We start from the raw sequence: 27,369 nt of genomic DNA, 5'->3' as shown, positions 1-27,369 counted from the left end.
TACAACACAGCTTTGACTAGTCTAACCTGATGTCTTTCTTTAAGGTCCATGGATTTGCCAGTGCTGGTTGGAGACCTGAAATTGGTTATCAATGAACCAAAACGACTGCTGCTCTTCGACACTATCCGACCTCTGATCCCGCTCAAACACCAAGTGGAGTATGACCAGCTCACGCCCAAGAGGTCGCGGTGAGTACAGCATAGCATTAGCTGTTTTCCTGGATAGGCAATCACAGATGCATTGTAATTGTGTAAGTTGTTACAGACTTGGTTAATCTTTGATGCTTTCAGGAAGCTTAAAGAGGTCCGTTTGGATCGAACACACCGAGACGGACTGGGTCTCAGTGTTAGAGGGGGACTAGAGTTTGGCTGCGGGCTCTATATTTCACAGATTGTCAAAGATGGACAAGCTTATAATGTCGGCCTTCAGGTATGCGAATATAATATAAAAACATGGATTTTATTCTTGTTTCTGGACATTAAAAAAAAGAAGAGATTTTTAAATATTTTGAGTAAACATTTTACACTTATCCAGTATGCAGATGGGAAATTTTTCCCAATTCTTCATATCAAAGGTTAATGAGGTGAGTTGAAGAGCATATGTGAATATCTGTATTCGATCTTTGCCTCATACTGTTTGCCTCAACCTTTTTATTTTATTTGGCTCACTGGCCATCACAAAAAATCTGTATTTATGCTGAGATTCAGATACACACAAATTAAAAATAAGAGGTCTCCTGTGTTAGATACGAAATTATTTATTTAACTTGTCTTTTGTTTTGTATTTGTTTTTGGCAAAAAATGTTATTTGAAGCCCCCACTAGGTGGAGTGAAATTCACTTTTATTAAAGTCTTACAGACCTTTTTTATGCTCAGCTGAGACTCAAAATTCAAGAAAATCCATTTTGATTTGAGTTTTAGAACAGATCAGAACTGATTTTTGTCTGTATGCTCATGGTTAATAAAGCATTGTGTCACTGATGTAACACTATGTTGATATAAGCTTCATAGTGAAGATTTTTGATCCTTGTCTGCCATGCAATATTACAAAGAAACAGACTATGAGTCATACATATTGCAGCTGTGTTGTTAAATGTAACACTTAATAAATAGTGTGATATTGAATTCCCAAATGGTCCTGCAGTCAGAACGACATTGAGTTGTAGTAGCTCAGATACATTTAATCTATACTTAATCATATTTAGAAATGATGGTGCCCCCAGAAAAGACAATCTGACCAAAGGTATATGACATATCAAGGTGTGTCCAGTAATTAGTATCACAGGTGTCTATAATCTTTTAATTAGTCAGTGCGCCTATATAGTGTATAGGACTACAGGTAGTCACTGTGCTGTTTGGTGACATGGTGAATACCACATTCAGCATGGACCAGATGAAGCGAAAGGAAAAGTTGTCTCAGGAGATTAGAGAGAAAATTATAGACAGGCTATAAGATCATCTCCAAGCAGTTTGAAGTTCCTGTGACTACAGCTGCACATAACATTGAGAAATGTAAGATTCATGCAACTGTAGCCAGCCTCTCTGGATTTGGCCACAGGAGGAAAATTGATGACAAATGAAATTGATAGATGATATGACTGGCGACAAAAGAGCCCAGAAAAAAAACACAAAAACATCTGAAGAGATTACAGGAGAACTTCAAGCTCAAGGAACATCACTGTCAGATGAACCAGACATCGTTGTTTGAGGAATCCATTGTTGAAAACATGATAAAAAAGCCAGACTACCAAATCTACCAAACTACATATTTACAAGGCAATATTTATGTAAATATAATATAATATATAGTATATATTTTATTTATATAAAAAAAAACTGTTTTCTCACCCCTCGTGGGGTGGTATGTGTCATCCTCAAGCTCGGGTCCTCTACCAGAGGCCTGGGAGTTTGAGGGTTCTGCGCAGTATCTTAGCTGTTCCTAGGACTGCGCTCTTCTGGACAGAGACCTCTGATGTTTTACCTGGAATCTGCTGTAGCCACTCTCCCAGTTTGGGGGTCACAGCCCCCAGTGCTCCAATTACCACTGGCACCACTGCTGCTCTTACTTTCCACATCTTTTCTAGCTCCTCCTTCAGTCCTTGGTATTTCTCAAGCTTCTCGTGTTCTTTCTTCTTGATGTTGCTGTCGCTTGGGATTGCCACATCTATCACTACTGCCTTCTTCTGCTAATTTGTTAATTTGTGGTGCTGTTGTCCGCCTATAAATAGGCTGGCTTTCAGCATGTTGGGCGTTCCTTTCCAACTTCGCTTGGACGCCGCTTTTCCACCTGCTTCCACTTGTTCCACCGTGCGCGGTGCGCACTTGTCTTGTCGCTGCGGCCTGCAGCGGACGTTCCAACCTGCCATGCGGTATTTTTGTTAGCCGTTGCTTACTTTTTTCTTGTGGTTTTTGGCCTGGCGGGACCAGTTGTCCTATTTTCGATTTTTCTTTTGCTTAGGTTATTTTTGGCTTTTAGTCCGGTACCAGTAGGGGCTTCGACGGCCCTGTATAGGGTTGGCCCCCTGCTGTACCGATTTGTTCTGTTTGATCGGCCTGCCAGGTCCAACTTTCTTTTGTTACTTTTGGGTTTCATTTTTTGATTCCTTTGGGGCACGGGATCTGAGGGCCTCTAACTTTTTTCTTCGCAGTAATCAGAAGAAGCCGAGCAAAGAAAGCTAAAGAGGAGAAAATTTATAAATAAAATATCTTTTTTGAACCCTCACTTTTGTCTCGTGTCCTCAAATATGTTGTGCCCTTGGTGGACGTAACATATTTATGGGGGCTTGTTGTAACATATTTATGGGGGCTTGTCTTAACGTATATATATATATATATATATATATATATATATTAATAACTATATTATTATATAATGTATTACTTATGTGAGATCCACATTATCTCTGATCATTATTTATTTTTTTCATTAAATGAGGGGTACCAGAAATTGTATCTGTTTGTGTAGGACTTTAAGAGTGGTGCTTTTTTTAAGGAGATTGACATTTTTATGGTTTTCCTCTTCACAGACACTATGCTGTAAAACAACAGCAAACTTTTACTGATGAAAAGTGTAACCTCAGGGACAAACCAAGAAATTGTAATAGATTGCACAATTCAATAGCTCATGTTGTGTTGAGCAAAGAGGAATGTAAATGTTTTCATTAGCGGTAAGGCCTTCGTAGTTGTATTGAAATGAAAGTGTCATATTTAATATTTGCTTCTATGCTGATTAATAGGTGGGTGATGAGATTGTGCGAATCAATGGCTACTCCATCTCCTCCTGCATCCATGAGGAGGTCATCAGCCTCATCAAGATCAAGAAGATTGTATCACTCAAAGTTCGCCGTATGTTGAAATGCCTTTCTTGACATTAATGCAAGAAGGAATAAATACTCCTGTCATTTTTATAATTTGTTCTGCATGTGTCTTTTTATGTAGATGTGGGAATGATCCCTGTAAAAAGGTAAGATTCATTTGTTCTTTTCTTCATCCTGCATGAGATTAATGTCCACGAACAATTCCCCTGCTTATGTGATTTTGTTCGCTCCAGCTCTTCTGATGAACCCCTCAAGTGGCAGTTTGTGGACCAGTTTGTGTCCGAGTCCGGGGTAACAGACTTATTATTTTTTATGTCTTTAACCAGCTCAAAGAATTTTGGTTTTTATTCAGTTGTTTTGTCTGTTTCGGTTCAGGAGAAGAGAAGCAGCTTGGCTGGCTTGATGTCTATTGGTGGAAAGGAGATCAAGGAGAAGAAGGTTTTTCTTAGTCTCGTGGGTACCAAGGGTATGGGCATAAGCATCTCAAGCGGTCCAACCCAGAAACCTGGTATCTACATCAGCAACGTGAAGCCAGGCTCCCTCGCTGCAGAAGTTGGACTTGAGGTAATTTGGCAATTGGCAACACAAGATACTTTGATGTCCTGGATTGAGGAGGATCAATAAGGCAATCACTAATTGTCTCTTATTGTGCATATTACCAAATGATTGGATTTCTATAGATGTTAAATTCATTCCAATTAGAACTTTGTTGATACTCCAATGAAGGAGTATGAATTATTAATTATTAGTGGATGACCCATAAAATCATTACTTTAAATCTCTTTTTGTAAGTTTACTGCCAATGTCACAAAGTATGATTTTCATACTAAGAGTCTTTATCGCTGTGTTTCAAAGGATGCATGTTACCATAAAAAAATCAAGTTTTTTAATTTCTTTAGATTTTTGTAATCATACCAACCTTATTTGTAGAACACTTTGTGTTATTCTGCATGTAACTGCAAACTAAGCCTTTAAAGAAGTATATATAAACATGATAGTGACAAACTGAGAAAAAGGGAAACAAACTGGTTTACTAATTAAAAAGGTCTAATATACATTTGCACAAAATCATGTTTGGTTTAAAATTTATTTTATTTTTTTATTGGGGTTAGACATTTTAATAAACCTTTGTCGTTTATTACAGTCATTAACTATGAGCTCAAATCATTGAAAAATAGGGTCATTTGATGAAGTAAGTTAAATATTTCTTGCATTGGCTAAAACTTAATATCTTCTTAATACACATTATTAAACAACTAGTCAATATCTAAAACGTTACAAAGTGTTTATTCTCGTGTAAATTGATGTGACTTGTGTCTGCTGTAGGTTGGAGACCAGATTGTGGAAGTGAATGGAGTGGATTTCACCACTGTGGACCACAAAGAGGTGAATTTGTTCACATCTGTCTTTTATTTAGTATTCAAAGGAAAGTTGGGATACTGACAAGTACACAATGCATTTACCTCTAGGCATTGACAGATGATGATTTGAATGCTGAAATTTATGTTTCTTTTTAATCCTATTTTTAAGGCTGTGAAAGCCCTGAAGAGCAGCAGAAGTCTGACAATCACAGTTCTGACAGGAGCTGTAAGTATAATTTGTGTTGGCCTATATTTATTTCTTGTGGAGCTTGCCTTACTGTTAAACTCTTACAATAAAAGAATTCAGTCAGATGGAAGAGTAACAAATAGTTTTCCGATTTTAAGTAATAATTTAAAGGTACAGTGTGTAATAATTACACAGATTTACTGACATAAATGTTATTGTTTATATGTATGTTATTTATTATCTTCTATGAACTGAAAGCAAGTTTGCCTTGCCTTAGAAAGTGCTACTTATATTTACAGAGGAGCCAGTTCACATTTGTGGAGGCAGATATCTTTTGCGCTGTGTTGGTGTAGAGATGAGAAACTATTGATAGATTATACAGATCACCATTATGCAGGAATGGTGGGGGGTTGTTGCAATCTAAAGTCTGACCATTAGATGTCTCTGAAAATTACAGATTGTAGCTTTAAAGGGATTCACAAAGCCTCTGGGGTTATCTTCAATTTGATATACATTTCATTAATTAGAAAATAAATCTGTGTTATTGGTTTAATTCAATTCAAAACTGTGATAACAGTAAAACCCAATGCTGTTTAACAGCCAGTACTGTTGTATTTTTCTTTATTTTTTGAGTGTAAATCCTAGAAATGGGATTAAATCCTACATTGTTGAAATCCCACTATATTTCACTTTAAGGCTCATCTATTACGGTTTAGAGACCACAAACATTTTTCCTTCTTCTTTACGCATCCCTCTGAATAACTGACATCCTTGTTTTGAATGTATCACATTCTCCTAACATACAGCTCAGAAAAATGTCTGCAGGAGCAACATTTATCCTCGCTAAAGGCACTTGACAGATTGTTTGCTCAGGGAGTCGGTGATGAGGACTGTGGAAGTGAGACGAGCAGTCATGTCTTATTATTCTCTTCCTTGGTGCCTGTCTGATGCATTCATTTGTGAATTTGTCTTGGTTTTTGATGTGGCATCCTCCATCAGTGCTTATCGAAAGTGGGGGCTATGTTCTGAAATCAGATGCATCTGCTTATGTGTCACACTTTGTGCCTGAAAATTTGTACTTTATGTCTAAATACAGTATCCTGCAGCAATAATTATATGAAGTAGGAAGAATAAATGGTTACTAAGAAATGTGAATCCCATTTAGATACTTTCCAAAGATGATACAATAAAAAGGTTCCAGTCTTATGCTAGAAGGTGCTAGAAGGATTCAAATATGAACTCAATTGAACTACAATATGTAGCATTTTTTTCAGTTATTTATATAGCAAAGATGAGGCCTAAAAAAAAAAAAAAAGAATATGTGCAAAGATGCATACCCTGGTTCATTCCATATGATTCAATATTTCATAGAAATTGTTTGACCCTTTCTATGAAATAAGGAAAATCTTAGTTTTCTGTTTTATAGAGGACAGGTGTGTTTAAACACAAATTGAGACAGTGCTACATCACCAATGCTCCAAAGAGGGCTCAAGGATTTTAGCCAAAAATCAAAATTGCGATTATTTTCATCCAGTTTTGTGATAGCGATTATATTGTGATTTTACTTTACACTAAGCAAAAACAGGTAGATATTTCACTCCAGGGTTTCAGTTTTTTCTTCACCTTGAAAGCTTGCTTGTCCACAGTTTATTGTTGCAGGACTTTATTGCAACCTTTGCATGAAAAAGTTCCAACTTGTATTATCATGCATGTATCTGCATGCTTGCTGCTAGCTTTCTTTCCATCTGTATAGCAGCAAACCCACTTTGTGTATTACCAGGACCTATAAGACTGGAGGGAGAAATTTAGTGTCTTACTCTCAGTAAATGTAATGTGACCAAAATTGAGTATCTACTCGGCTTGTCAGTTGCATAATGCTGAATTGCAATAATTTGCAAATGCAATTAATTGTCCAGCCCTAGTCCCAAATGCAATATGTTTAAACCATTGGCAATTAGCCAAGCTTTTTTGATAAATAATTATATAAACAATCAGCCGCACTTTATAACAGACGACTGTGACGTCAGTGCTGTGGCGAGAGGTGGTGTGCAAGTAAATTTACATTCTGCTCTGGGGGCAGGAGAGCTACGCCCCACGATGGTTCTATCTTTTGCATTGAAGAGGAGCTACTGCATATGCACAACTTTTAGTGAGAGTCTATGAGCAAACATTTTTACGCCCAGGCACAGAAATATGTCACCAATCCGACAACGAACAAATAGTTTTACTCATCATTAGTTCAGTTCAGTTCAGTTTATTCGAACAACAAAACAATATAAGATGTGTAAATACAACACAACACAATGAATACATAAACCATAATAAATTGTTCAAAAAGGAATGGGACGAAGTATAAACTTTTAAGTTTCCCATCCCTAATGAATCAAGAGACCTAAGTTGCTCATTTAACTAGTTACATTCACTCTTCCATATGAATCTACCTGTTTTTTTTATCTTTCCTCTTCTACATATTTATCCAAAAGTAATTTTTTGTACCTTCTCTTAAACAAATTTATGTTCACACTCTGCTTTAAACACGGCTGTAGACTATTCCATAACTTCACTCCACTACTTGATATAGTCATTCTTTTCATCGCTGTTCGTACCGTTTAAATATTTATCTTGCACATCTAAAAATATGTTAATATATGTCTAAATATTCTAATTTTATAATTTCATTTTTATTTGTATTTTTATGCCTTCATCAAGGTCATTGGGTGGGTGAGGCGGCGCCCTAGTGCCCTCTATTGGCCAGCCGCCACTGATTTAAACCTTTATCAGTGAATTGTCATAAAGATTTAAGTCCATCATTCGACAGTGAAGAATTATTCATATGTGGGACATACTACACGTGTTGTTTTAAAAAGGTAAAAAAATAAAATAAAACTGAGAATTTTTTAGGGGAAAAGACCTCTTTAAGTTTCAGCTGCTAAATGGAGTTTTGCAGTTTTCATTTTGGCTTCATATTTTTCTAATAAATAATGGAGTTTATGAATTTAGATTAGATTAGATTAGATGAGCTTTATTGATCTCACAGCGGAGAAATTCACTGGTCACATATTGGCATAGTACTTAAAGAAAGTGCAAAAAAGGAGGAAAAGGTACATTAGGAATAAAAATAAAATAAAAATAGATAAAATAAGAAATAAAAAAAAATACAAGGGAGTAACACAGAGATTTGAGGTGACATATGTACAATCAGGATGGCTTATACATTTTTGTGTGTTTTTTGTTCTTGATTCTAGTTATAAATACTTTTAAAGTTTGGTAAAGATGAGATGATTTGATCATGTTTGACAATGCAAGACCACCAGACATATTTATTGACTGACCTTAGGGACAAAAGACTTAAAACAAAGCATTGAAGAATTAATTGTTGAGCTCTCTTTAGTTTAAAAAGTTCCAAAACAAACAAATACGACATAATCAGGATGGTTTTTCAAAATGATTAATCATAAAGCCCAAAAGTATATAGAGGTATCATAATAACTCAAAAGTTAAAACATAGAACGACAGAAGCTCCTTAGGACCTTACAGGATCGTTGAAGTTCCTACAAATTTTAAACTCTAAATGATGAAAAGATTAAATTCATGCAGCACTCTCATTTTTGAATTACAGACTCGTCTAGCTGACTGAAGCCTGGTTTGAATACAAAGGCTGTATATAAACTCTATTCTTAGATTTTTGTCTAAGGCTGGTTTTCCTTCTCTTAGGGAAGGGAGCTGTTTATGACAGACGAGGAGCGCCTTGCAGCCAAGACCCGCCGGGAGTTAGACAGGCAGGAGCTGATGCATCAGAAGAAGGTTGCATTGGAGACCAACAAAATCATTAAAGAACAGCAGGAGAAGGAGAGACAGTGAGTGCACAAACTTTAATTAGCCTCACATTGATAATGAGATATGCTCTGTGGTGTCAAAGCCAGGACACACAGTTTACCCATATAAATGTAGTCCTTTAACCTGTGTGTCCAACTTTTCTGATCTTCTCTTAAAACTTTAAAACATTCACTGTAGGACTTAGGACATTTAAATTCTGTAGTACCTACATCTGCATTCTGCTTCAAAATAGGCTTTCCTCCCCTTTTTTCTGTCTTACAAGTGTAAAACAATTATTTTGCAAATCGAGTAATTTGTTGATAATTTTTTTTATTAATGAATTAGTAAACAGATAGCCAAAGGTTCCTTAACTACAATTATTTTACGAAATTAAACCAGGTGAAATTCCACGTGTGAAGTTCTGGATAGAGCATATTGACAGACACTATATATATTTTTTTTATCTTAAATGTAAAATGTAATTGTTTTTATATTTTTTTTTCCTATCTTGGTATAATCACTGCTCTAATTTGGTTGCTCTGTCAGCTAAAGGCATGTTTTACAGTCTCTATATTCCAGTTAACGATTAATCTATTACTAAATTATATAAATCATCAATTAATCTGATGAATTGTTTCAGCCCTAGTAAAATGAGTAATTGCTTCTGCAGCATGCTTTTAACAATGGTTTCTTTGCATCAAAAATATAGAACCTCAGGTTTTTTAAGTTACTAAGTTAGTTGATTTAGTGGTTTTCTGTCAAAAGCACCAATTGGCTATTTCTCTCCTTAAAGCTGCAGTAAAATCAGCATCATATGTCTTGTATTTATTCTCATGATTTCTGAATGAAGAATAATGTTCAAGCTTCTGATTCTTTTCTTAGGAGAAAGCTGGAGATCTCCCATAAAGTAGATGAGGAAGAGGAGCGCTATAGGAATGAGATGGAAAAGTATATAATTATCCCTTTTTGTTGGTCTTTTGTTCTGTTTTCAGTCTTGGAAGTTAATAAATAATTGTTTTTTTAGTATTGAAGCTGCAGAAAGGAAACATGATAGAGAATGGGAGGAGGACTGGGGATCCAGAGACAGATCAAAGAGTCCCCGCTCCCCAAAAAGCCCTGAGATGAAAACCAGCCCAAATGCAAAGACCAAGAGTTCACGTATGACCACAAATTCTTTTCCTGAAATGAAAGAGATTTTTGTGTACTTTCAAACTCTCCAATTCTTGTGAAACTGAAATGACTTGTTTCTGTTTCACTCTAAATGCTCTGTATTTGCATGTTTGTGTTGGTCTCTGCTGGTTGCTGTGCTGTGTTCTACGGCATCTCTTCCTAGTTTATGGAGCCAGCTCCTTCGCAGACGAATATGAGGATGATGAGCAGGACAGCGAAGTGAGTTGGCAGTTTCAGCTTTCTTGTAGGATAGCTATGCTAGTTGATGCAAAAGAGATGTCCTAGATTTCCTTTGACAACATTAAAGCTACAGTGTGTAATAATTACAGGGATATAAAGTCAGAAATTGAATATATTATACATAACTATGTTATTTATCATCACCTATGAGCTCAGCCTTTTAACCATAATATTTGCGTTGCCTTAGAATTCGTTATTTATAATTACATAGGAGCGGGTCTCGCAGCCATGGAGGCTGACATCTTTGCGCTACGGCAAGCGCAGAGGCAACAAACTAGCGATTGCGAGATCGCCCATTACGCTTGAAAGTAACTACGGCAAGTTGAGAGAGATTAACTGAGACGGTACTGAACAGTAGATGGCAGTATTATGCCTGAAAAGCGTTTAGTCTGCCTGAAACCAAAGAAGAAGAAGAAGCAGGTATACGGCGCTTCAGTAACAAGAAAGGTAAACAAGGCGGCAGGCGTGAGTGACTTTGCAAACTGTGTGGCCAAACATCAGACGAATGGAGGATCATGCCTACTCTGTATCACAACGAAAAGCGGCGGACACTGAACCCCCATCATCTAAGAAGCGGAAACACGACGAGAATAAACGCAAGCGTGACAAAAAACACGGATCAACATTGGCACGGCATTTACACGATGGAAGTCACTGATGGAGGAAAAAGGTTTTCAAAGTGACGCTCAAGTCGCCAGTTTTCTGTTGGACAGGTAATTAATCCTACACACACAATTGTCTTTTTATACACGTAATACCCCACCCCCACATCCCGTTTCAACCAAACTATTCTCAAGATGTCTGGTAGCTTTACCTAGATAAGGCCACAGCTTCATAAAATTACCACAGCTGATAGTGGCGTGTGTGAGTGTGAGAGAGACAGATATATGAAGCTGCATATTAGCGAGCTACGGATATATACCTCGGTTACTTCTCTCCGGCTCCTTTGGAGATCTTCAAGCCTTTCCTCCTCTCCTCTAGTCACCCCGCTTTCACCTCTCTCTCGCCTGGCCCTGGCTTCACGCCCACCCCAGCCTCTCTGCCCTCTTCCTCTCCCTCTTCCTCGCCTTGTAACCCCAGTGCCACAAATAAGACTTGGACTCTGTAAACGGGGAATATATATTCTTCCAGCGAACACAATCTCGCTGTTAAACTAATGACTACAATTACTTCTTCTGTTTATATCACCATGCAAAGCAGCTCACCTAAACGTCACAACGATGTAGAAAAAAATAACGGGTATATTTATTATCTTAAGTCTACATGAAATCTATACCCTACACAGACTAATGAAATACTATCTGTAAAATTATCTATGTAAACAAACCTCATCACTTGAGAAGGTAGGTGATGCGGACGTCGTGGAAGACATTTTGTCCCGTAACGCTCGCCGTACAGTTGGGGGGGAGAAGCGGTGGGGGGGAGATGTTCATGTTGCTGCAGTCTGCAGTCTGAGCGCTAGATGTCGCTGAAAATTACACACTGTAGCTTTAATGTAGGGAGCAGAGTTGAATATTGTTTTAGGTCGAAGATGCTGCTGAAAGTAAAAGAACAGATAATCAGAGATGCACAGATCTGAGCTATGATGTCTGATTTCCGATTAAAGATTTTGAGACACTTTGACCTGCCAACACCAATTTTAGCTGATTCATATTTATACAAACCACAAATAAAAATTATTTTCTATTAGTTTCTGGATAAATCTAAAATAGAAATAAAATGATTAATCTTAGCTTATTTTACAATATCGTTATAGCTCAAGTAAATACGTTTATTATTAATTATATTATATTATACTATTTTATTATTATACTTTAAAAGTATAACGTATTTACTTGAGCATGAGTATACTTTATTTTATAAAGATAATTTATATTCTTTCACGAAGTATATTTGATACAGATATTAAACCTTGGTTAACAGTAAGTTAGAGCAAAAAGTTTTTTTTTTTATATACTTAAAAGGAAATGAATACATTCATCAAATGTGAATATGTTTGGTTGGTTCAACTTAACAGAATCAAATTCTGTTGATCTATATTTTTACCTGCATGGAATTAAGTTATGTTCAGCTAACTCATAACATTTAAATATCCCAAAGACAAATGAATTGGTTTTATGAAGTCTTGTATTTTTGTTAACAGACATGCATACAAGTCACATGATCAAAAAAACCACTACAAAGACAGAGCTGTCTGATCATGGACCTTTGCCTCAACTTATGATTTCATCTTTGTAGACTTTGGCAACAACAACCTCCACTGTCACTTTTAGATGTAGAATTATCTGCTATGCTTGCTCGTTCTCTGGAAAATCGGTCAAATGCAATTAAAGGAAGTAATCTTAGCAAGGACCAGTTTTCGTAAGCACACTGCAAAAAACTGAAATCTATGTAAGTCATTTTTTCTTAAAATAAGTGCATTTGTTCTTGAATTGAGGAGGTAAGTGAGACAATTTGCCAATAGAAAAACACACTTGCATTGTCTTATTTCAAGTGCATATTATCTAATTATCCAATTTTAAGAGTAAAAATACTCATTCCATTCACAAATCATTTTATTTACCTACTCAAATGATTTATTTATTACGTTTTTGCAGTGCATTGCTAAGTAAACTAAAATTCTTCAGGCCGCCTTACAAGGATGGTCTTTCAAATGAACTCAAGGTTCCTTTGCATCATACATAAAATACATATTGTGTTACATCAAGTAAATATGACTAAATAATTCTGGAACCAATTACTTTAGGTATGTTGAATGGTAAAATGTGTGTCACCCCAAAGAGGTGTGAGTGTGAGGAATGTTATAAACAGAACATTTTGGTGTTCATGTGTTTTACCTTCACTGGTTGAAAAGAGTAGTATCTGCTGAATTCAATCCATAAACTTATTTCCATGCTTTTCTGCAAACTAATTATTCCATCTCTTATCTTTAATGCTGCATTAGCATTATTTAAAACCCTGTTTGTGTCTTTTATTAAAAATGTCTAGCTGCTTCCCAACTAGATTTGGTCTCTCTGAGTGCTGTGTTGTGTGAAGGTTAGCACAAAATTAGCCATGATTGAATTGATGTAGTTTGCTTGGTTGTGAAGTTAAGTTGTGGTTTGATTTTTTTTTTCAAGTTACTTGTGTTCATCTCCAACTTTAGCATTTGGCTGGTTTTATCGATATGAGGGGAAGCTGCCTTCACTGCGTAAGGTACTGTCAGCTCTTTGTGTTGTGTGAAGTGGATCTAAGAAGTTTACCTATAGATTGAATGCTGGAAATTTTAGGATTGCTTTCTTAATTTTTATTTTGTTAGTGACTATTATTGGTATCCTAGTTTGCGTGTTCTTTGCATTTTGCTCTTCCCAACTGGTGATCCCTCAGAAAGGAGAAAAGAAGAAGAAGAAAAAGAAAATGTCCAATACAGACACACTGCAGGAGCAGAGGAAGAACAAGAAGGAGATGGAGTTTGAGCTGAAACTTGCTAAAGAGAAAGAAGAGATGCATGAACGAGAGAAGCAATTAAAGATCAATCGGCTGGTACAGGAGGTACGAGGAGATGTATTCTGCCCGGTGCCGTACATTAGTTTGAGTTTCAGTTCTATATAAATGACCGATTATTAATATATATGATGTTATTTGATACATTTTGTTTATTTCCCTTTGGATCAATAATGCCTTTTGTAAACTGAATTGAATTAAAGTGGCTGGGATTACAGCCAACTGTCGATCTGAAGCTATTGTTCTGATCTGAAATAATAGTGAAGTGCTTAATTCAAACAGAGATCAGCATCTGCTTTAGGTAGAAAAGTTCAAGTATCTTAGTGTCTTAGTTACAAGTGATACGTTAGTCATAAGATGAGTGTTAGTTTGATTAGTTCTAAGCTGTGGAAGCTTTTCTGGTTTGTCAAGTGGAGCAAAGAGCAGAGCTCGAATGTAAAGACCTTAATATTATTCTTCCCTACTTACCTACTACTCCTTACAGTGTGTTGGATCCCAAAGCTACAATGAGATCTTAAAGGCTGTTCTTTTACATTGAAGGACATTGTTTGGTGCAATTCAGCCATTTGAAACAAATACAAGCAAACAATTGAACTACTTCTCTGTTCCAAACAGTAATTTTCAAGTGTTTTAAAGTCAAACCAAATATGTAGTTTATTTAAATTTCTCTTAGGGCTTGCAGTTTTACTTTGCAGCATGTGATGCTCATATCATACACGCCTATTTGTGTGAAGAGTTTTCTGTTGTTTATGATGGGGGCTGGTTGTAACTCAACCCCAGGTTTCAGAGACAGAAAGGGAAGACCTGGAGGAGTCTGAGAAAGTACAGCACTGGGTGGAGCGCCTGTGTCAGACTCGGTTGGAGCAGATCTCTTGTGTGGAGAATGAATCCCCAGAGGTACCAAGTCTTCAGTGAGACCTTCCCCAATGTTCTGATCAGTTGTATTTTGTTGCCTACATACATGTTTTTTATGTGTTTGCGGCTTAAAGCTTTCCCAGCCACACTCTCCTGCCTCTGAGCCGAGGGTGAAACATTTCCCCGGTGGTTTAAACCTGGCAACCACTGATTTGGACGACATAAATCTGGATGACGTGGATCAGAGCCTGAGGGGACCTCTTAAAAAACTAGTCCCGACTCAGCCCACCAAACACCAACCACCACCCCCCTTGCCTCGCCCCCCACCTTCACCCAAACTAAACCCTACGATTCCCAACTACTCCCCTCCTATACCCCAAGTATCTCCCCAGCCCCGAGCTCCTTCTTCCCCGGGTGCCAGGAAGCCTCCTCTGTCTCCATCCACTTTGACCAACAGGGGGCGCAGGCTTCAGGCACAACCACGTCGCCCGCCTTCCTCTAACTACCCTCCACCATCACAGACATCGAGGCCCCCATCATCCCCTCAACCAACACCACACCCACATCCCCCACCTCCACCTCCCCCGCCACCACCTCCTCCTCCCCCTCCGCCCCCCTCCCCCACAGCACTCTGAAGAACGTGGTTACCGTCAGCATCAGCACCACCTCCAGCATCCTCCCAGTCCTCCTGAACACAGGAGCGAGTGGGAAACAGGTGGCTACCTCCCCAGAGGGGGGATTTATTCATCCAACACTAGTGAAATTTCCCACCCTTCAAGTCCAAAGGTTTGATTGCTTTGTTTCTCATGAGGAAAGTAGGGCGAGTGGGGTTTACTTTTTTCATTTTTTATAAATAATGGGTGTTTTTTGTGGTTTCCATTTGTGGATTTTAGTAAAATGATGTTGACCTCTTCATAGCATATGTCTGTGTGAATGTTGTATTTTGGTGTATCAGGGTGAACTGCAGTGGTGGTTGTGCATTTTTATCAAAACTAGAGAGCATGATGCTCACTATTTTCTATAAAGTAGTGAGTAGTGAGCGGGATGCTGCATGGTGTGCAGTTTGCAGTGAAAATCTGAAAAGAGGCCTTTAAAAAAAAGGCCTGTGTGCAAATATTTTTAGTGCATTTCAGCATTTGTTATGTTTGCCATTAGAGAGAGTGGCTATCAAATGGTACATACATAGACCTATAAGAAGGTTTTTCATTTTTCTGAGCATGAAAATCAAACAGATCTGTTAGGGGGGACAAAATGAAGGCGTAAAAAGCTTGGCGTATAAATGTCACACCCTTTAACTAATACTTTGGTAAAAGTCCACTTTTTGAATTCATTTATAGCTTTCAGTCTTTGGTAGGAGTCTATCAAAATGTCCCATTTTAATTTTCGTAAAATTTGGTTACCTTGCCTTGGAAAAGTTCTCCTAATGCAGGTTTATGGGATTGTTTATAACTTTATCCATCTTAAGAAAAATAATCAAACCCCAAGCAAAATATACTCCCCATCATCATGCTGCCACTACCATAGGTCAGCTATGTATGGTTTTCTTTTGGTAACACAAGGTTATTGTGTTAACAATGTTTTCTATTTATTTTCATGTTCAAATTGGCATTCCTTGCACCATATCATATTTTTCTTAGTGAAGGGTTTTCTTTCTTCGTGTCCAGATACATTAAGAACATAGGAAATCCTTCTGACAACCAGTACTTGTTGAAAATTCCTTAAACATTTTCAGTGCTGCTGTTGACCTCTTGGCAGCATCTGTGATCAGTGTCTTTTTTGTCTTATATATATTTATTGGAAATTGTGTTTAATTACCACTATTGTTCCACATTTCTCCATGTACTGGCTCATTTACTTCCCTCTAAAAAATGCTTATATGAAATACAATAGATTTTTCTTTTGTGCCCTTCTCCTGACTGATACCTTCGTACAATCATTTGATCGCTGGCAATCTCTCTTTAATGTACTGCTTTAACCTAAATGATGCATACATGTAAACGTCCGGAAAATTATTAGCAGGATAGTTTTAACTTATTTTTACTGTTCAGATTCGGTATAAACGATTTTAAGTGTTGCAAAGATTTAAAAGACCAAATCAGATTCAACCTAAACAGGTTTTAAAGTATTATTTTAAGGGTGTCCAAACTATTGTGTCAAGGTTTTCACTTTTAATTAATAAATTTTTTTATGGTTTTACCCCTAACCAACCTGTGCAGTTTCCCCTAAATAGGGAAGAACCTGTCACTTTAGAGATGGGAAAAAGCTATTTCAATAAAAGTGTGTACCCTTTTGATATCTGCTTTACTATTGGAATTAGTCTCAGCTTTAATGTGTTCAAATCTGAATGAATGTTTTGGACATATAAAGGTTCACTGTATTCTAGGTGATGAGAAACACCTCCCATGTTAGTCACATTTCCACTTCAAGCAGTCAGCTGGTAAGCCTCCCTTCTTTTGAAAAATCATGCCAACGTTTGCTTTGTTTGGAAATGAGCTGAGCTTTGTAAATGTGTTGTTTGGATATGTGGTCCAATAGCAGCTGGCTCCCAGTCCCCCTAACCAAAGACGTCAGATGGCTCCAGTCATGTCCAAACCTGTAATGCTGCCACAGTCACAGACTAACCGGCCTGATCCGCACCGACCTGCTGTCCGCTCCGATGGCCTGGTATGAAAATTATTAGGGTCATCTGGTACAGTGTGCGATCAGCTGCAGCCGCTGTCAGTTTCCGCCTCCTTTTTGAGTTTTGGAGGTTTTCCAGCTTATTCCGTGATCATCAAGAAGATGGATGCAGGGATGGTCTTCCACACTCCAGATTTCCAGACAAGCGGCTATTTTAATAAAAACAGGCCACCAATGCTTGCGTTTTTCTAAGAATCCTTAATTAAATCAAATTGTGTTCAGTATTTTGGACAGCCTGCTAAAGAGAACCATTCCTTACTTTTTATTCCCTTACCTTAAAGATTCCATTTAACACCAGAGCCATTAGCATCACCACAGGCTTCTACCTCTGCTGTGAGAGATATGATGACACATAAACAGATGTCTGTTGATTGTAGCTGCTGTCACGGTTGTGCAAATGTGTCTGTAGCATTTTCCACCCTTGTAGCTTCAGAATTATAAAATTCTGTTTCTCCATTGCACAGAGAGGCTCACTGTAAAGATTGTGGGAGGCCTCCATCTTTAATGGATCTGATCAAAGATCGTAGAGCTTATAATTGTTGATCATTCAATTCCTTTATAGCCAAACATCTTTCTAAGTAGAAATTTATCAGCAATTATTGTCAAATATTTGGAATTTCTGTGTTTTAAAAGCAATAAAATTGTAGTTTATCGATAAACTGTGACCTAATGTTGATAGTTCACCACAGCAGTAAACTTTTTATATTACTATAGAATTCATAGTTTTGTGGAATATACAGTGATCTACACATTTATTGGCTCTGCTGATAAAGATTTAGAATATATTTCTTGGCTGTAGCAAAATCTTAAACTAAAGAAATGTATAAAAATTCAGATTTTTTGTCTCCTATTAATTTGGAAGTGAATCCACTGAATCCTTACACATTGAGTTGATCTAAAAAGTTCTAATCTAAATTTGAGTGACTAAGTTTGAGGGGAGAAGAGAACACGACCAAGAAAAGATAAAGTGTGTTTAGCTTCATGGTCCAGAAGGAGACGGCTTCTTGTCCTGTTGGACAAGGGTGCAGTACCACCAGAGGAAAAAAAATAGATGGAGCACATTATCAGATCTGTGCAGGAGACAGTTATTCCTCCAACTCTGCATAACAATCATTAGCACAATCTGAATTCCATAATTTATTTTTTAACAAAAAAAAAAAAATATATATATATATACTTTTTCCAAAAATATTAAATGTAAATATTTGTTTTTTTGTAATGCTGCTTAACTGAGATTGTATGGTTAGAGAAAGACCAAGCCCTTTGCCAGCAATGATTCAAATGATAGTAGCCTTGCATTAACAAAAGGATTAATCTATGAAATGGCCTAACTCACTCAGCATTAAACATTGGGAGAAACCACAATGCTGCTGGCCTGTTTGTCCACCAAAGATGCTGGTTACCTCGTTGTTATATGCTTAGTTTGCTGCAGAGGTTGAACATTCAATCTGAAAAGGACATTATATTCACACTGGGATTCTCTTCTTTTGAATTAGTTAAAGAAGTAGGTTTAGCTGTTTGTTTTCACACTAGTTCTCCATCAATAACTTTTTATTTCCCTTTGTTGTATGCATCCAATTACTAAAAGAATATTTTAAAAATGTGTTATACTGATAAAAGTATAACATACTGTTTATTCAAGCCAGAAACAGAAGTACCAATAAATAGCTCGTACCTACAGCTTTCACCAGGTTTCACATCCACAGCAGCCGTTTTTGCATCTGAACTGGGGTAACTTTATATTTTTGCATACAAGGTTCCCCTGTTCTACCTTCTACTGAAAACACTAAAAATTTGAATTTAAGTGCTAAGAAAAGATAAAATTAGGGAGCATTCATCATGACGTCTTTAATGGAGTATGTCCTTATCAATTTAGTATTTCTTTACCGTGATGCCAATAACTTTACATCTCAATGAAAATAAAAATTCATTGTATTTTCGGTAAAAAATATTTATAACTAGCTCAACTGTCTTGTTGAGGTTATCTAAGGAGGTATATTATCAAGAAACATCAACCTGTAAGGTCATTTATTTTAGATTTTAGGATCCTAAATGTGACTATTTAACCTATCATATAAAGTTACATCAGGCTGAATCTAAGGGATAAATGTACATATTGATTTATCGCAAAACAATAAAGATTACTGTATACAAACATCATCTCAGGGCTGCAGCAGTTTAGTTACACATGTGTTGATAAAAATGTTTTGGACAATTTTCTTGCTCTTGATTGGGAAAAGAAAGTGCTTGTTCCTGTGCTTATATTTGACGTGCTGTAATCAAAGATCAGACCTTAAGAGCGAGACATTTTTATTGGAGACCTAAAGTTCAGAGAGCTTGGAAACTATTTAAAGCATCAAGCAGGATAATGAGTTTTCTGATCTTATTTCTGCAGTCTCACTAAAGACTCTGAACCCATCCTGTATTTCAGCCTCCAGAAATGCTGAAACGGATGGTGCCTTTCAACTCATCCTTCAAATCAAACAACAAACAAGTAATGCACTCACCTGGTTGCCTTTGGTTTTGCCCTGGAGTGCTGTGCTACTTTTTCTTGTTTTACATTATAGCCTCCATGCTCTGGTGTCAGGTTCACTGCTGCCTGACGTAATCCTCAGTGATGGCTTTCCCATATTTTTTTTCTTCCTGTCCTCTCTCTGCATCATTTGCACTCCTGCCTTTTTGATGGGGTGGTTCATGCATGGCCGTGCTTTTATTGATTGGAAGCAGACAGTAGATGTGATGAACATACAGTCTAATATGGGAAAACATGTTATTCTGTTGTGATGTCAGTGTGGAGATTAATTTCGTTTTATTGAGTAAAGAGGGGTTTTACAGCCTGACCTCACCGCTAAAAATGCAAATTGAAAGCATCAATTTGATCTCGGCTCCTACTCATCACCTGTCAGGGCTCTTTGCATTATGATGGGACAGAATGGCTTTTGGTCCATGAGATTTAGATTAGATTTATATATTTTTCCCATGCTGCATAAGGTAATAGTTATTGATGTCAAGAAGTACTGGTCAGGTTTGAAAAGAGAAGTAAAAACATGTCATATATGGGTTTATTTTTATATTATAGAGCAATTGTTCAGGAAGTGGACAATAGCTCGACTAATGTTTCTTTATTCTGTATAGGAAACTGGGCTGAATAAATGTGATTTACTCACCCAGAGGCCTTGGTTCTGTTTCCTTCTTCCTATTGTATTATTTAATTGCTGTGGACTTAAGGAGGATAACTCTGTTGTTTAGTCTGTGATTATGTTGGAAATCATTCTTGTTGCTTAAATGTGCCCAATGCATTTTAACTTGTGAGAATTAGTGTTAAAGGCTATGTTGTATATTTAACTCTAAACTGGTTGTCAAAGGAAATCTGTCCTCTTATAACAACAACGACTCAAACTCACTCTAAGTTCCCTTCATTTGCTACTTTTTTTAAATATTGGGAACGTTTAATTAATGATTACATGTTTTTTTTCCCCAGGGATTTCAGAAATATGTGGATGACTTCGATCCTTACTCCATGGTATTGTATACTTGGGCTTCAGTAAAAAAGATTATCCTTATTTGTTTGTCTGAAATCATACATAAGAATGTTTTCTCATCCATCAAGTAATATATAGTGGCATATTTAAGCCATGTGTGCTTTCTGTCAGTATTCCCAGTGGTAGACTTAAACCATAAAGACTAAGCGGCCACTGAATACAGACTTAATGCTAATTTTCCCCTAACTTAATAAAAGCTACATAAGTTCATTGCATTTTTAGTATTTATGTTACTGTCTAACTATCTCATAATGCAGCATCTAATTTCAAAGGCAGATATAATATATGATTCAAATCTGACTAGAAATGAATGATATTCCTTGATTAATATTATTAGTTCTGCATAGTCTGACCTTATATACCAATAAAATTTAAATCATTTTTACTGCCTTATTTGAGAGAAAGTAAAAAAAAAAAAACATAATTCTTAATCAGTATTATATGATTTTTTTTTACAGTAACCTGTTCAAATAAAATGGCTCATCATGCACTAGGTTAGACTTTGCAGAAAAAGAGGCGACATCAACTCACTTCAGATCATTTCAAGTCACTTTAAAGGAACTAAATAGGGTTGTTTTGTGAAATTATGACCAGCATATATCCTATCTTGTTTAGATAACTAGTATAATTTCTAGTCTGACAAATGTTTTCCACCAATGGTGTATTTAGGAGAGAACAAAGCAAATAGCAAAACAGCGTACAGTAGCTTTTCATGATAGTTCTACTTTATAATCCTTTTTAGGTTTGCATCACATTATTCAGAACAAATTAACTATATGATAAAGCTGGTATCCAATTGTTTACCTGCTTTTTTAAATGAATGACTATGATTTTATTAGATCTGAGTTGTTTGGTTAAAATGAACTCTGGGATTGCCTTTTCTCCACTTTAATAAAATCGTAGGTAAGTAATTCAGATAGACTATTGACTGTTAATGATCTGTCAACAGAACACCACACAATCTGAACTGTAATAAAGAGATATACTATATATGTAGTTAATTCAGAGCGGCAGTGCTCATTTAAAAGTGACCAGTATCTATAGTATCTGTTCTCTTCTTTCTATATTTTGTAAATTACTTTTCCTCCTTTTGTATCCTTCATTTATAGTTCTCCTCAGACCAGATAAATGACAGAGATGTGAGACTGTTGAGAATCAAAAAGGTAATTTTTGATAGCTAAAAGAAATCTGCCTAACATATTTTCTGAAAGATGATTGATCATTTCTTCATATTTTTTTTCAGGTAGGGCAACTTGACTTGGCTCTGGAGGGAGGAGCAGACTCTCCTCTTGGAAAATTGGTGATATCATCTGTTTATGACGGCGGTGCAGCTGATAAGCACGGTCAGTTTAGTTCTTTTTTTCATGTTTTAAATTTTCTTCTTATGTTGTGCATAAAAATATCTTTTGGAGTGGTTAAAAATCACTGTTTTAAGCAAATATTTGCACTTATTTACTGAAACCATACTTACTAAACCATACTTATACTTTCTATATGTTCCTTTTTAAAACTTAATTCAGAAACATTTTAATTGCTATTTATTCTTGTGCTTGATATTACCCAACTGTAAATTACAAACTTCACAACTTGGTAGTATATCATCTTAGTATATTATACTGCTGAATTCATGTTGGCGTTTCGAATTTACGCTGGAAAAAATCACAAAGTTTTAGATCTTATTTATTCTTTGTAACAATTGGTTCCTATAGTGACCAAAACAAGCATTTCTGATAAATCTATGGTAATGTGTAATATTATAGCCTCAGTGCTAATTAGTTTTGCATCTCTGCTGTTTCTTGATATGTTTGTTTACAGGAGGGATTGTTCCAGGAGATGAACTTATGGCTGTGAATGGGAAGATCCTGATCGATGCTACTTTGGATGAGGGACAAAACTCTCTGGCTCGGGCTTGGAATAGTGGAGGGGTATGAGTGGAAGGAGAAAACTAGCTCTGGATTTTAATGATATGCACATTACAGGGTGTACATTTTAATTGATCATGTTTTGTGCATTCAGCTGGAGTTCAAACTTTCTATTGATTTAGTCACGCAGAGATTTAAAATCATTTCAACCCCCCAGGACTGGATCGATGTTGTGATTGCTGTGTCCCCGCCAAAGGATTATGAAGATGAAGTGTAAGCTTTCTTCTCTCATACATTCAAAATTTTTTGCCACGTTTTATGTAGAAGCACTTTGGATGTTGTGAAATATTGAGAGGGGGTTCGGTAGTTGACAGACGGTGGCTCGTGTTTCTGTGTGTGCATGTGTATGCAGCCCTAATTCAGCATCAGTCAGTCCCACTGTGAAGAGAAAGGTGTTTGAAGGCAGTGCAACACTTTACAGACATGGTTATCAGCTTCAGCACTAGCCTCACCTCATCTCTCCTCCTACCTCACCTTGTTCTGGTAATCAACTTAGCCTTCAGCCCTCATCTTCTTCGCTGCACGTTAGAGGGGAGGTTTGATGTTGCGGTTGGTTTTGTTTGGGGCTCATTTGTTTCTGCTATTGAGGACATGTGACAGTCTCTCTGACAATTTAAATAAATAACACCCTGCACCCTGTCAGGTCTTCTTTTTTCAGCTCGGTTTGTTCCGTGTAAAAAAGAAAAGAAAAATCAAAAAGAGTATTTAAGTGACACCCCTGCCTTCTAAAGACATTAAAATGATAAATGACCAATCCATGCATGCATGTATGAGCTCAATGCAGCCTCAGTCAGCCATAAATAAACACACGGCATCAGCGCCGTGTTCTCAGGTCAACCCCAGGCTCGTGCCCGCCTTCAGCAGTTGTTCTGATTGATGTTGTTTCACGGGACTGTTACATGTTCTGAAATGTATACCCTCCTTTAGGTCAGATTTCTTTTATGAGGACTTACTGCTTTGGTTGAAGATTGCATCTATTCATCATATTTATTTGCCACTTTTGGTGATTTATTTGAACATCTGTTTTACGAGACAGAAATTTGGACATTATGTAGAAGTTAATTTATTTGTAAAAACAAGCAGGTTTGAATATATTGAGCTTTTTTTAAGTTTACACCAGATCACTATCATACATGTTGGAATAAACAACAGCTGTCACTTGAATAATTTTCTATGACCTCAAACCATCAATAAACTTCTGCTGGGATTGAAAAAACAAACAACTAAATTTAATTTTGAAATGGTTGGATTATTTCCTCAGCTCTTGGGAATTATATATTATAAAAAACAGTGTCAGATTTGGGACATTTTCAGATACTTAATGTTAGGATTTTTTTTATTCTTTTCCAAATCCGACTTGATGGACGTTTTGGATCCAAATTCTTTTCAATATTTGAAGCTGATGTTTTAGGCCTAATATGTCATATATTTGGTGCAATGTACCAGTGCCACAGCTAGTGTAACAATCCCTCAGCATGACGGGACCACTACCATGCTAGACATCAATACATTTTCAAATACCTGTTTTTGCAGAAATTAATTGGTGTCCTATTCTGTGTAATAATTCCAATGTGGCTCAAATAAATAACTGAAAACCCTAAATGACTAAGGCACCCAGGATGTTGACATATAGATGTCAGACAACACCTGCATGCAGTGTTATGAGAGATGCACCAATTGCAGTTTCCTGAGCATATTCTAGTTTTGAACTAAGAACTCCTGTTTTTCTCATTCACACCCTTTCCAGGAATTCTATTAAGCACCATTAAAAACTTACATATGTTTAGATTTAGAAAAATACATATATTTTGAAGAGACTTTAGCTCTAGAAGCTTAATTTTCATGATTTATCTGTCAGATGAGATATTCCTTATCCTTAATAAACTGAAATAAAAAAAATCACCTGTTAAGAATTTTTGTTAACAGGTTGTAAATCTTTCGAATAAATTGCAGCAGGAACTTGTATAAATGTATTCAGGAAAACTTTGTCAATCCACTGTAAAGTTATCAAGGCCTTAATATATTACCGTCTGTTTGCTGCCTAAGTAACAGCTGGTATCTCAATGAGTGCTTTCAGTTTTCAGTGAGCTCTGAATTTAACTGTAAAAATGAGCTAATGTGAAGTTTTACCTTTATCATCCTATTTTACTCTTTTGGGCTTCTTGTGACTTGATTTTTGAAGTCTTTACAGAGATTACAGGTATAATTGACTCTTTATACAGTTAAATCTTCCACATGTGGAATGGGCTCTACAGAACCACTTAGATGTGAGTGATTCAGGGTTTCTGGGGATGAAATGATTATTTTGAGGGTCATAGCAGTTAAGCTGAAAACTGCCCTTTAGATTTCCAACTGAACAATTGGTGCATCTCTGGATGTGTTTTCACATTAAGCTACTTTGAAATGAGTGACTACCATGAGTCTACTGTAACTGTCTTCTATAACTCACTCACTTTTTTGTGTAGCTGTTTGTTGTGTTGTTGTGGAGTGGCTTGGATGGGAAATATAACAGAAACATGTATCTTCTGCTTATCTTTATTCTCATTTAGATAACAAGAGAACTTCATTTTTTTTTTTCATTGTTTCAATGTTTTTATTAGTTTCATTCTTTTCTGCCGCAGGACGTTCTTCTGATGTCGTCATCCACCTGCCATGAAAACCCGATGTAATAAGAGGAAGCTTCTCCTCCATCCACATCTGAATGGGAAGATTGAGAGCCTATTTGTGCTTTTGCTGCTTTGTCGCCCTTCAAGGCTGATCCAGTTGTCTTTTAGACTGACGTTGTACTTCCAATAGTAATTTTCTCTGTCTTGTTTTGTCAATGGATTGTCCAATCAGTAATCGTTTTTTTTCCTGCTTAGCTCTTTCCTTCTGCAAAGACTGGAAATAATTGACCTCATTTACAAAGTGATGAGCATGCTGATGTTCTGCTAACATCTGTCAGTATACGAATGAAGGATGAGTTCGATTAATTAAACTGTAATCGATACCGGATTCAGAATTTCCTTCTCCTTGGCCTAATAAAGGACTTGTCAGATGAAGAATTGGGTTCTGTTTGAATACTGATTTTGTTTTCTGATTTAAAACACAGTTTAAAGGTTAATCATACACGTACTTAATGAAGGGCAGTTAATGTAACTTTTCTAACTTAAAATGCATCTATTTGTATCTGTATTTGTCTGCAAATTATGGACTTTCTCTATATTACCCACTTTTATATCTAAATCTACAACAACCTTGGGAAGAACCCTTGGTTCTAAATTAGTATCTGTTTTACAATTAGTGAAAATTAAATTACACAATCTTTTAAGTCCAGGTTTTAATGTACCAACATTTAGAAAACATATATCTGGTCATCTGGTTAAGCTCCGACATCTCCACCTAATCTCATATGTACACCAAACAAGAAATTCTGTAGCATAAGCATTGTAAAGTCAAACTTTAAAGCTTTTTCTCAGCAGCATAAGACTGTAGATCTCTACAGTCTCAGTTTTCTGAATCAGTCTTTTTTTTTTCACAATACGAACAACAATATATGAGCCACTTCTTGATACATTGCAGAATGTAGATTGAACAGAATTAGTGATTTGAGTTGCTGGTAACAAATCTACTTTTTACAAAGGGGACATTTCTGAGATGCAACTGTTTATTAACATAAATGGTTCATGCACTTTTAATACTCTATAAATCACTGTCTGATACATAAAGTGCTGAAAAAAACATGTATTACCCGTTATAGATTTCCTTTCTTTGTTTTTTATTTTGTCTTATCAAACAAATCCTAGTATTTGATAAATATCATCCGAGTGCAGAGGTGGGTAGTAACTATTTACATTTACTCATTTATGTTTACTTTAGTAACTTTTGAAAGAAAAAAAAAAGAAAAAACACTTTTAGGAGTAGATTTACAGGTTTTTATTTTTGCTTGAGTAAACACATGATAAAATATTACTAGTCTTTTTTGTGTAAAATGTCTGTACTACATCCTTTGTGAGTAATTCACTTGATGAAAAACTTTTTAACGAAATAATATACGAATATACTCATTTGGAGGTTGAGTGATAATACAGTAAAGAGTATACTCTAATTTAACATATTCTACAAACTAACTAATGGAAACTACAGATTTTTTTTCAACATTTTATAACTGATTTTTTTTTTTTTATCAGTTGTTATACATCAGTTAGTAGTCAGGAGATCACTTACTCATAGCTTGGGTAGCTTTCTTACCAAATACTTTTTCTCTCATACTTAAAGGCTACCTTTTATTTGATTGAAACTATGAAATAAAGTAGTGCTACTTTACTTATGTACAGATTTTGGGGTATTACACCCATCTCTGCCCTTGCAAAGCCTTAGTTGACCAAACCAAACTGATCTTGTGTGAAAAAGTAATTGTCACCTGAACCCAATATCTGCACATGCCCCTGTTGGCAATAACAAAGGCTATTGTCTAAACAATATCAGACAATAATGTTTTAAAGCACGTCCTGTACATTGTTGGGAATTATTTTTTGCTCAATCTTTTGCAGCTGGTTTAGCTGAGCCATGATGGGGCTTTTGTGCATCACATGCCTAATCAAGTTAATAACACAGCATCTTTATTTGATTTAGGTACAGGTATTGACTAGGATAATTCAAACATTTTCTTTGGTTCGTGTTATTGAGAATTTGAGTTAATGTTGTCCTACGGACCTGGCCTACATCATAATCAGCCGGTTCACAAATAGATGGACAGGCACTGTTCTTAGTGTAGATTCATTTGTCCATCAAATTAACCATGCCTTGACTCCTGCAC

The 27,369-nt window shown here is 36.4% G+C and overlaps 1 protein-coding gene across 1 annotated transcript in view; it reads left to right on the top strand.

Annotated features, from left to right (window-relative positions):
- Positions 1-25,615, top strand: part of ush1c (Usher syndrome 1C) — a 35,243-nt gene extending 9,628 nt beyond the window's left edge. The window contains exons 3-20 of the mRNA XM_038305577.1: positions 45-188; positions 291-429; positions 3,236-3,344; positions 3,438-3,462; positions 3,550-3,607; positions 3,692-3,880; positions 4,643-4,702; positions 4,847-4,903; positions 8,579-8,721; positions 9,563-9,628; positions 9,705-9,838; positions 10,014-10,069; positions 20,589-20,630; positions 21,759-21,812; positions 21,893-21,992; positions 22,465-22,574; positions 22,729-22,784; positions 25,193-25,615. Of these exons, the coding sequence (XP_038161505.1) occupies positions 45-188; positions 291-429; positions 3,236-3,344; positions 3,438-3,462; positions 3,550-3,607; positions 3,692-3,880; positions 4,643-4,702; positions 4,847-4,903; positions 8,579-8,721; positions 9,563-9,628; positions 9,705-9,838; positions 10,014-10,069; positions 20,589-20,630; positions 21,759-21,812; positions 21,893-21,992; positions 22,465-22,574; positions 22,729-22,784; positions 25,193-25,205 (1,555 nt within the window). The 3' untranslated portion in view covers positions 25,206-25,615. The remainder of the gene's footprint in view (positions 1-44; positions 189-290; positions 430-3,235; positions 3,345-3,437; positions 3,463-3,549; positions 3,608-3,691; positions 3,881-4,642; positions 4,703-4,846; positions 4,904-8,578; positions 8,722-9,562; positions 9,629-9,704; positions 9,839-10,013; positions 10,070-20,588; positions 20,631-21,758; positions 21,813-21,892; positions 21,993-22,464; positions 22,575-22,728; positions 22,785-25,192) is intronic.
- Positions 25,616-27,369: the final 1,754 nt, after the last annotated feature.

This window comes from Cyprinodon tularosa, unplaced genomic scaffold (genome assembly GCF_016077235.1).
Source record: "Cyprinodon tularosa strain WSP-4 unplaced genomic scaffold, ASM1607723v1 ctg56, whole genome shotgun sequence".
Lineage (NCBI taxonomy): Eukaryota > Metazoa > Chordata > Actinopteri > Cyprinodontiformes > Cyprinodontidae > Cyprinodon > Cyprinodon tularosa.
This window is presented reverse-complemented; position numbering and strand designations above follow the sequence as displayed.